The 11,280-nt window shown below is 32.3% G+C and overlaps 1 protein-coding gene across 1 annotated transcript; it reads left to right on the top strand.

Annotated features, from left to right (window-relative positions):
- Positions 1-3,893: 3,893 nt before the first annotated feature.
- On the top strand, positions 3,894-8,659 carry LOC145014691 (synaptotagmin-2-like). The gene is made up of 12 exons (XM_078973126.1): positions 3,894-4,049; positions 4,137-4,431; positions 5,856-5,954; positions 6,158-6,208; positions 6,297-6,420; positions 6,528-6,646; positions 6,800-6,901; positions 7,103-7,254; positions 7,337-7,583; positions 7,677-8,027; positions 8,109-8,240; positions 8,330-8,659. Exons 2-12 carry the CDS (start codon positions 4,321-4,323, stop codon positions 8,459-8,461), a joined length of 1,620 nt encoding a protein of 539 aa, XP_078829252.1. The 5' UTR covers positions 3,894-4,049; positions 4,137-4,320; the 3' UTR covers positions 8,462-8,659.
- Positions 8,660-11,280: the final 2,621 nt, after the last annotated feature.

Raw genomic sequence — 11,280 nt, 5'->3', positions numbered from 1 at the left:
AGTGGTAGGGATGGAGAGAGAAACTTCGAGAGTGACATATCATCTTTGGTCTTCGAAGACGAACCATTCTTGGTGTCAGATTCGTCTTCTATCTTCTCCAAGTATTCGTACTCATCGAAGTCCATTATTTCACTTGTAGTCGTTCCTTAAGTCCTAGATTAGGGCTTTGGAGGATCGAATTCGATCGGTGAAGCTGGTGTGGATTCTTGGACATAGATGATGGGTACGAAAGTGTGAACCCTAACTTCTGCAGTCTACTACATCTTTCTTATCTTTAAGTCTCCTGCTCTCTCTTGATGACTACATCTTTCTTATCTTTAAGTCTCCTGCTCTCTCTTGATAAATACATTTAGAATGTGTATTTATTTATGAATGTGTGATTATTTGGACAAATCATGAAATGTATTAGGAATATTACTAGATTAGATGATCCTTCCTTATTGTCAAATAATAAGTGTTGAAGATAAAAGAAAGATCTCCTGGAACTTATTTGCTTTTGAGAGAATATGGAGTTTGAGAGAAATGTGGTGGAGTTTGTTTACTGAGAATGGGTTTGTAAATGTATCAATCCTGTGTATTATATATGAAAGGAAGGATAAAGTTTTGAGTTAATGTTTTCCTTGGTTTGTGCAATTATCATATTGGGAAAACAAATCAAGTGGTAACACAAGTTCCCAAGTGGGTAATCTCTGTAGGATTTAAAATATCTTTATTATTCTTATGTAAATGTGCTTTAAAGGCTCCAATTTTAGCATAAACTAGGAGTCTAGAGGGTCTAAGTTAGGAAAAATATGAGTTTGAAGGAATTATCGACGTCAAAATCCCTTAAAATGAAGAAAAGGTCCAAAGTGGTAAAAATGTGAAGTTGGTCCGAAGTCACACAATCATTTCCGGAGTCAAATGGTGAATTCTGAAGCTAATCTTCAAGTTCCAGAGTCAAATTAGCTAATTCTGAAGTTATCCTTCTTGGTCCGGAGTTGAATAGAGGTGCCGAAGTGGGTTTTCATGTTCCAGAGTCGAATCTTGATGTTCCGAAGTGGCCTGTAGTTTCGAAGTGAAGCAAATATTTCTAAAATGAGTTTAAGTCAAGCAGGTTCCAGAATCATCCAACCCTTTCCGAAGTTTGCTTTCCATTTCCTGAGTCAACCTTCTAGTTCCGAAGTGGGCTTGTTCTTTTGAGTTTTCTAATCCCGTTTTGGGATGTTTTCAACAAAGGAAGGGATAGAATGATGTTTGTGTCTATGGGAAAGGTTGAAAGAGGTTTGAGAGAGATCGAAGATAGATTTGGGAGAGATTTGAGAGGGAGAGAGAGTTAGAGAGAAAGAGATTTTATTTGCAGGCTGTGTTATGGTTTTGTCCCGTAGTGTTAACATTATGAACTTCACTATGTCTCGTTATGAATGTTACTCATCTTCGACGGATAGGTAATTGGAATATTCAAGTTATTACATTACTCACCTTATTTAGGGTTTAGATTCTTTTGAACATATGAAACTTCCGAGTGGTGTTTTGTATTATAATAGTACGTTGTACCTTAGGAAACATAACGTAAACCCTAACATACTAGTATAAGTTGAGTTGACTAGGTTGACTGTTGTCACATTTTAAAGTGCACAAACCTTCAAAATCGACATGTTTATAGGTCCATCTTTATTCACGATTGAATATAAGGGTTATTATCAAGCTTCTTGCAACCTCCTTCATTTCAAGGTTTGTATCCAGGTAGTTATTCTTTGGTTTACCTTAATCTTAATATTAAATAACAATGACAATGTCCCCTCATAAGGCATCTTTTATTTGCTTTTACTATGTAGAATGAAAAAGGCTAAATCTAGATTATGTTACAAATTTTACAAAAATATAATACAATATGTAAAATAAGCATCTCTATGGAAATAATGACTATTTACATTGTTCTCCTAAATAGATTTTGATTTAATAGGTTTTTATCGTTCATAATTTTAAAGTTAGATTATTGGTATTCTTTAAGTTGTAATTTTGTCCCCTTATTATATTTTAAAGTTACATTCATTTACATAATTTCTTTTATAATTTTTGTTTTTATTAATTTCCTTAAGATATACTTCCAAGCTTTATTTTTTTATGTCTTCTCCGTATATAATTGTTTTGATTGAACTTTATTTTGACACTTTTATAGTCTACTTGATATGGTATAATCGTCACCGTGCTATACGTTGATTGTTAATATTTGCAAATGACAACCTATACAAATATCAAATAAGTTATCTCAAGCATTAAAATTACGTTGTTGTTGTTGTTGTTTTTTTTTTTTTTTTTTTGCAATTTACATAATTGTTATTTATATTTTTCATTTCATAAAGTTTTTTCTCCTTAACTAACCATTTTTATCATAATTAACATCAATGTAATATTAAAAAACAAAATTGTAGGCAAGAGTAGATTTGTAGTCGTCAATATCTCTTACAAAGTCATATTTTGGTCTTTTTCGAATCATAACTATTAATACAAGGGTTTTTCTTTAACCTAAATAACAATATAAGGGTTTTCCTAAATATACATGTATAATTAGTTGCGTTTTTCTGCAATATCTCTATATTTGAAGTATGGATGTAAATGAGTCGAGCCGAACTTCACATTAATCGAGCTAGGCTTGTTTAAAATTACTGAAGCTTGAGCTCATTAAGATTCTGGAGGCTCGAGCTCGTGAAACATATATGAAGCTCGGAATTGGCTCGTTAAGGCTCATTAAGGTTCGTTTTTCCGTAAAACTCGTTAAAGATCGGGATCGACTCGTTATTTTTTTATATCATATTAATATATAAGTAATAAATAATAATATATAAAATAATAGTATATTATACAAAAGCTTGTTTAAGCTCGCGAGCTTAAACGAACCTTAAGTGTAGGCTCAACATAAGACTCGTTTGTTAAATGAGCTTTATTCTAAAGTTCAGGTGCTAGAGCTCGTTAAGGCTAGGCTTGGTTCGTTTCAAACTTTTAATAATCCGATCCCGAATAACTCGCGAATAGCTCAACTATTTTACATCATCCTTAATTTTTAGGAAAATATATAGGCATTTACATAAGGCTATCCGGTATAGGAGGAGTTTTCACATGTGACGTCCAACGTGTCGCCCCTACCCATGAGTGAACACCACCCCAACGGGTAGTGGGTCTGTTGTGGCATGACTCCGGCCACGGGAGAAGACGATTGATTTGATTGGGTGATGTTTTTTGATCCTCTGCTCTCTTTTTGGTCCTTCTTAATTCGCTCTCTTTCTTTTTCTCTGTTTCCATCTGGTTATTCCCCCTTCTCATGTGAGAGTTTTTCTTGTTCTTCATGGTCAACACAGGCATGGAAACAAAGAGGGAAAGGTTTTAGGGTTCCTGGGTTTAATGAAATAAGAAAGAAAAGGTATGAGTCCAACTCAAAAGAATCTCATGCCCAAATTTTAGTTTTTGATACAAAAGGCCCTTAAGTCTCATCTTTTTACATTAGTAGTTTTTCAATTTATAATATAAGGTTTTAGTGTAATTTTTCTATTAATAAATGTTTAGTCAAGTTTAAAATTCTTTTTTATTTAATGAAATGTGGTTTTATTTTTTTATGTTATTAAAAAATTTATTTATGTTATAAATTATGTTTTCTAATTAATATAATGTAAAAAAAAGAATATTGTAGATTGATAACCATTTTCAATATCTAGTGGATTGGTGGTGAAACGGATATGATGCAAAGATGACAACACTTTTTAGATGGGTTGGTGGGACGATTCCATAGCCTAGTTTATAATAATAATAATAATAATAATAATAATAATAATAATAAGGGTTAGTTAAAAAGACACCTTATTTTACCATTTAGATAACCTAAAAAATACAAAAACCTAGTAAAGCTAAGCTTTTAATGGCGTCCGTTTTAATGGGAATCAAAGAAGATATTTATGGTGACCAATCCGACGCCTCTCTCACACGCACAATCACCTCAGAACACACACTGCTCTTCATTCAAAACGGGAGCACAGAAACTGTTGCCGACACACATTAAATCCCACCAAATCCGTTAGGTAATGGATCCAAAAAAACCATCCATTCTCCCTCTTCCAACTCGAATACTAACAGTTTTCTGTATAATTTATGTGTTTTTCTTACAGAATTCCAATTAACACGAGACCTGTGTTTGTTAGTTCTTCCTCTTCCGCCTCTCAGATTCATCTTCATTCTTCAGTAAGCTGTCACAACTTATTTACCGAGAATCTTCGGAAAGTGTTGTGAAGAATCAATTGTGATTAAGACTAGATTAGCAAAGGGGATTTGGGGCAGAATTCGGGAGTGAAGATGGGTGTCGTTAGCACAATTATGGGGGCATTTGGTTTCGGAATTGGAGTTCCAACTGGGCTTGTGATTGGGTACTACTTGTTCATTTACTACCAACCAACTCATGTTGAGGTTAGTATAATCGTACTATCTTCTTCATCTTCTTCGATCTTTCTTTCTGTAATTTGTATGATTCTTTTCATGGTAATTGTCGACACTCTACAAAGTCAACTAATACGTTTTAGTTTGGGTTTTATTTGTATTTGGTTTTGTAGTTATAGGATTTTCGATCTAATTTCTAAATTAATTCTCAAATAAGGATTGAAATGTCCTTTTTATCAATTCTTTTCTCAATTTCTACCGAAAGGTCGAGTCAATTTTAGGACCAACAGATAGGAAATATCTTTTAAACCTATAAGTTTTGTGCCATTAACATAAATTAGGAAAAATCATAAATTGATAAAATGAAAAAAGATAATTATAAAAATGAACACATCACTATAGTAGATAAATTGTATTTTTGTATAATATATATGTCACTTGTACGGACATTTAACTTTTGACTAAAGTATCAGTAAAAAAAACACTTTCTTGAAATTGGAGACTTGATTTATTTTGGACACTTCTTAAAATTGAAACAGTAAAACAAATGAAATCTAACATAAAAAATAAAAATTATTTTTGTCAAATGCGATTATTATTGAATTTGATGCATATAATTTTTAGAATTTTAATTTTTTTTTTTTCTGTTTGTCATTTTCTTGTGATTTTTATTTTCTTAAATTTAAAGTCTACATTTTACTAAGAACTTATATATATAAAGTAAATCATTCTATTAAATTTCAGAATAAATGTTCTATTATAGTTTATTTCCTTCCCATTTCAAATCAACTAGAATTGAAATTAAAGCTTAAATCACTAATATCAAGCATCCAATTGATTTTATCATTTCAACTTTATACTAAACTTTTATTTTTAATAACATGTGTAATATACAGGTCTCACACTCATAGTTAATCAATAAATAATAATATTTTTTACATTGACAAAGAAAAAGGTCAAATCACAAAAAATATTATTAATAATTAAAAGAAACAAACTTACTTTTTTTAGATTTACATGACTACAATGTTTGAAAAATTATATTTTGTATTAAATTAGTTTTGTTTTTGTATTAAATTAGTTTTGTTTCGGCACTAGCTTCATATTATATCAAAAGCAAAAGGATAAATAAATTTGGGATTACACATTTCAGACCAGGTAAATAAAGATGTTTCAAGTCCAAAATGCTTCATTTTTTTACTGAAATTTAACAAAAGTCAAAAGATTTAGTGATTTACCAATACCAAATTAGATTCAACATAAAAAGTATGTCATTTAGTTTGAAATAAAAACAGTGATAGTAAACCTTTTGGATTTAAGAAGCACAAGAAGAGATTTTTTTTTTTTTTTTTTCAAATTGTTAGGTGAAAATGCAATCAAACTCTACATTTTATATATCAAGTCAATTAAATATTAATTACTCATTGTGTGTTTTTGTTACTTGAATATCAAAGACTCCAAAAGTACGACCGTTAGTTGAACGAGATACAAAATCCCTTGAACAGATGCTTCCGGAAATTCCAATGTGGGTCAAAAATCCTGACCATGACCGGGTATGTATGCTTCTCTTCAATATGATATATGAATCTAATATTGCATTCCCCATTCAAAATGTAACGTCAAGTTATTTATCTGACAACTGATAAATAACTTGAATCGTTGAAAGAATAATCTGATAAATAACTTAAATCAAGTTATTTATCAGATTATTCTTTCATATCTAAGATCCAAAAGTAACTTGTTTGATTGTATACAGGTTGATTGGCTCAACAAATTTATCGAGCTAATGTGGCCATATCTAGATAAGGTAGTGAATTTGTTTATGATTTTAATCCATGGTATACAATTTTATCCACGAATAACCAAATACATTTTTTTTTTCTTTTTTCTTGTAGGCGATTTGCAAGACTGTGAAGACTATAGCAGAACCGATCATAAAAGAGCAGATTCCAAAGTACAAAATAGACGCAGTCGAATTTGATACACTTACATTAGGCAACCTACCACCCACATTTCAAGGTTCTTAACAGTAGGAAACATTCAGAGTTTTGAATTTTTATTTTTATTTTACTCGTAAAAATTGATTTATTTACTTTAATATTTTATGGTCGTGTCTTTTTTTACAGGAATGAAAGTTTATTCTACGGATGACAAGGAGTTAATAATGGAACCATCATTTAAATGGGCTGCTAATCCCAACATTCATGTTGCTGTTAAGGCCTTCGGGTTGAGACCCACTGTTCAGGTATCCATAATTCCACTGTATTCCACATGGATTATTATTAAACTGTAACTTAACTTGACTAATGGATATTAAATTATAAAAAATCGTAATTTTTTATTCCATTCAAAATGGTAAAAAGACATAAATACCCGCTAAGCTTTGTTATTTTCTCAGGTGGTGGACTTGCAGGTATTTGCTTCACCTCGTATCACCTTAAAGCCATTAGTTCCGAGCTTCCCTTGCTTCTGTCAAATTCTCGTGTCTCTCATGGAGAAGGTAGCCCTTAACCATAAACCCTAAACCCTAGTAGTTATATCCATTCGTTCATGACTCATTATTATTAAAGGCGTTAATTTTAGCGATTCATGTGTAATTATTTCATGATTTAACACCTCAAAACTCAATGGAATGAAAGTATTATTCCCAAATTGAACACATTAGCGATTCGTGTGTAATTATTTATCTTCAAATTTTCAGCCTCACGTTGATTTCGGACTAAAACTTCTCGGAGCCGATTTGATGTCCATCCCTGGCTTGTACAGATTCGTTCAGGAATTTATCAAAACCCAGGTCGCAAACATGTATCTGTGGCCGAAAACACTCGTCGTACCAGTACTCGATCCTGCAAAGTAAGTATCAATCGTATTATCTGATATGATCGATTCGAATTGTTTTTGTTGATTTGAACGAATTTATGTATGAAATTGTCAGAGCGATGAAGAGGCCAGTTGGAATGCTGAATGTGAAGGTTTTGAGGGCGATGAAACTGAAAAAGAAGGATATTTTGGGTGCTTCGGACCCTTATGTGAAACTGAAGCTCACCGAAGATAAGCTTCCCTCCAAGAAAACCGTTGTCAAACACAAAAACCTTAATCCGGAATGGAATGAGGAGTTCCATTTTGTTGTGAAAGATCCGGAATCACAAGCGCTTGAGATGATCGTATATGACTGGGAACAGGTACTTTGAATGTTATAATCCGGTAGATTTTACAAACTCCAAACAGAAATATAATTTTGACTTTTGTGGTCAAACAAAAACCGGATGTTGTAGGTGGGGAAACATGACAAGATGGGGATGAATGTTATACCACTAAAAGAAATAACACCGGAAGAACCAAAAGTTATGACTCTTGAGCTTCTAAAAAACATGGACCCAAACGACACACAAAACGAAAAATCTCGAGGTCAAATCATGATTGAATTGGTGTATAAGCCTTTCACAGACGATCAAATCCCGGCTGAAAGTAAAGATGGAGAAGTGATCGAGAAGGCTCCAGAAGGAACCCCAGAAGGCGGAGGTTTGCTTGTTGTTATAATCCATCAAGCCGAAGATCTTGAAGGCAAACATCATACGAATCCATCTGTTCGTATGCTTTTCAGAGGAGAAGAGAAAAGAACAAAGGTAATTTTCCATTTTATAACAACAAGGGTAAATTCGTCATTTTACTATGACTTGGGATGAAGAATTTTATATGATATGTAGCCTGTGAAGAAAAACCGTGATCCGAGATGGGATGAGGAGTTTTCATTTACTTTAGAAGAGCCACCAACAAACGACAGGATGCATTTTGAAGTCGTGAGTACGTCTTCAAGGATGGGTTTAATTCATCCCAAGGTATAAACTATAAAGAAATAATCAATCTTCTTATGATTTGACCTAGAAAGATGAATTTTTGACATAATATGTATATATTTTTTTTCTAGGAAACATTGGGTTATGTGGATATACAACTTGGGGATGTGGTGAGTAACAAGAGAATCAATGGAAAGTACAACTTAATTGATTCGAGGAATGGTAAGCTTCAAGTGGAGTTGCAATGGAGAACATCATCTTAAAGAAGGGTAAAATTGTCTTTTGAGAAGAAAGAATTTGAACATATGGACTTTTTAAGATTATATCATCATCGAGTTAAATGTTTGATGGTATTTGTCGTGTTGTCATTTGACTTTGGGCTTTCAAGTGTGTAAGTTATGTCTAATAAATGAAACGTTTTATGGGTTATTTTATTATTAAAGTACAGATTATTAGTGACTCGTTTAAGCTTTAGTTCTTATGATAATAGTAGTCTCTACTTTGGTGTTTACTTAAGATCTTATCTCTAAATATTTTCGCATCAACATGTTACATGCTAGTAGTAATTATAATCATATATCTTAAATGGAGTCAATTTAACTTATACTTTTCTAATTGAATGCTTAAATGCATCAAGATTTGTGCACATCGAATATGGCTTTCAGCAAAATTCTATATGTATCTATGAGATCAAGTATGAAATTATGTTTACTCACTTTAAATTCGGTATCCGTTTTCCTCCTTTTCCTACTAGGATTGGAAATCATGTATTTTATATATCCATACGATTGAGTCATTGGGTTTCCAAAATAGTGTAAAAATTGTGCTTCAAATCATTGCTATTTAACTCGGACCTGTTTTAAAAAGTCGAGGTATTTTGAATTGTTTATTGACACGGACAAAATCAGGAAAAACTTTGAAATTTTTTTAATATTAACTAAATCTTTGAAAATTTTTCAATATTAAGTGTATTGTAAAAGCTATATTTTTATTCTAATATTATAGTCATTGAATATTAATCATAACTAAAACATGAATTATTTATAAACTTAAAAAAAACTATATTTTATTAGTTTGTTTTAGGTAGCATATTAGATTGTTGTGGTTGGGAGAAGACGAATGATGTAGGTGTTTTTTTGATTTTGTGCGATTCAAAATCAATTTCAGTTTCATTAAGTTTAGACTACATATGCTCCATCAATTTATGATAAACATTAAGTTACCTTTTGTAACTCTTACTAGTCCATGTTAGTGTGTCGGTTAAGCACACACGCTCCACCAACGACTTAGTAAGGTACAAAGTGTAATTTCATGGGTTAGCATCAAATTCATATTTTTCTAAAGTAACTAAGATCGGGTATTTATAAGTGTTTAGTTACTGTATATTTATCATTATGCTTTTAATGAAGGGAGAATCACAGTCCTATCCTACCTGTTCGGCTAACAACTCTCCACCAGTCAAGGAAAAAGTGGGTGAGAGTGGACACCCATTAAAATGTCATTTTATAGGCAGTAACCTTATACACCCTTATAGACTGGCTTCGTGAATGAGGCCTACTAACGATAAGATTGACTTTTACTCTTATAAATATATGTAAATATTAAACCTATAATATTATAATAGTATAAGGGTTGAACTTTAAACTATTTAAAATTCTAGGGTTTGGAACTAAAGTATTCAAAAGTGTAACTTTACAAATTCCAAAATTTGAGGGTAAGTTTTGAACAATTCAAAAAACTTTTGGAATCTATAACATATGAGTTTAATATGACTTCAATTGGTAAAACCCTTGAAAATCCATAACTTGAGGACAAGTTATGGATGTCATAAAACAATTTATGGGAAAAAACTCTTCAAATCCAAAACTCATGACTTTTAAAGATTCATTAACAAACAAGACTTTTGGTTTTCCATAACTTGAGGACAAGTTATGGAATCCATTAAAGGTCATTTAGATCATCTAATAAACAAACAAACATGTCAAGAAAAACTATGATCTAGATTAAACTCATATAAACATGACAATTCAAATCAAACAATCTTCATGTGATTAGCCTAACTATTAAACTAATACAAAACATGAAACTTTTGACAATTATCTTTAGAATTGGATCAACATGATCATTACCACATCTTTATAAGTTCAAAAACAGCTTAGGGTAATGATCCTAGTCCAATTCCAGCCAAAAACATCGAAAATCTGCACTCAGAGGCTCCAACTCGTCGAGTGTAAGAACAAACTTGGCGAGTTGGATATATTTTGCCTTAGACTCGGCGAGTCCACTGTTCAGAAAGCCAGTTTTTCGATTTTTCTAGCAATTGCATGAAGTATAATTGAAAACCAAGCTTAGGCTTTGATACCACTGATGAGTTTTGAGAATTCTAACACTCATATGGTGTGCATACAACCCTATGTGCATTGGATCTATGTTTTCACTATTATACATGCAAATATAAAAAATTCCAAAGCATCATCCTTACTAGCATATTATGTGTAACATCCCGTATATTAAATAAATAAATAGATAAGGGTTAATATGAGTAGAAACCTTAAAATAATTAATAATAAGTAAGGTATTGGTTTTGAGGAGTTAACCGTCATAATTTTAGAATTTGGGGTTAAAAAGCGTAAGTTCCGAATTGGTTTTGTGATTATTTTATAAAGGCGGGGGGGGGGGGGGGGGGGGTGCAATTGTAAATAATTTATAGAAAAGGGGTTTCTTGGTAATTTGGGGTTATTATGAAATGATATTATGGAGTTAGACGAAAAAGTGTAAATGATGGATTAATATTGAAGGAAATCTAGTGAGGAGGGACTAAAATTGTAAAGACCTGGAATGTTTAAAAGTGAGGCACGGGTTATACCCTGCACTCCTTCCTTGTCCTATAACCCTAAACCAAGAAGCATACTATAGCCACCACCCTCATGAGATCCTCACAACGGCACTTTCTTCCTGTTCGCTTTTCCGATCAAATGAAGCCTACAAACGGATACCTTGCCATTGTAACGCCGTCGCAACACCGCTGCCGGCCGGAGATGTCAAGGGCGGATGGAAGAACCCCCGAGATCAAGGTTGAAGA

This window comes from Lactuca saligna, chromosome 9, assembly GCF_052625555.1.
Source record: "Lactuca saligna cultivar CGN05327 chromosome 9, ASM5262555v1, whole genome shotgun sequence".
Classification (NCBI taxonomy): Eukaryota; Viridiplantae; Streptophyta; class Magnoliopsida; order Asterales; family Asteraceae; genus Lactuca; species Lactuca saligna.
Note: the sequence above shows the minus strand (reverse complement) of the source record. Positions and strands in the feature narration are given on the sequence as shown.

Coding starts and splice junctions, on each gene's coding strand:
- LOC145014691 (XM_078973126.1), top strand. CDS start 4,321: ATGGGTGTCGTTAGCACAATTATGGGGGCATTTGGTTTCGGAATTGGA. Junction 4,432..5,855: donor ACCAACCAACTCATGTTGAG/GTTAGTATAATC, acceptor TGAATATCAAAG/ACTCCAAAAGTACGACCGTT. Junction 6,421..6,527: donor CCTACCACCCACATTTCAAG/GTTCTTAACAGT, acceptor CTTTTTTTACAG/GAATGAAAGTTTATTCTACG.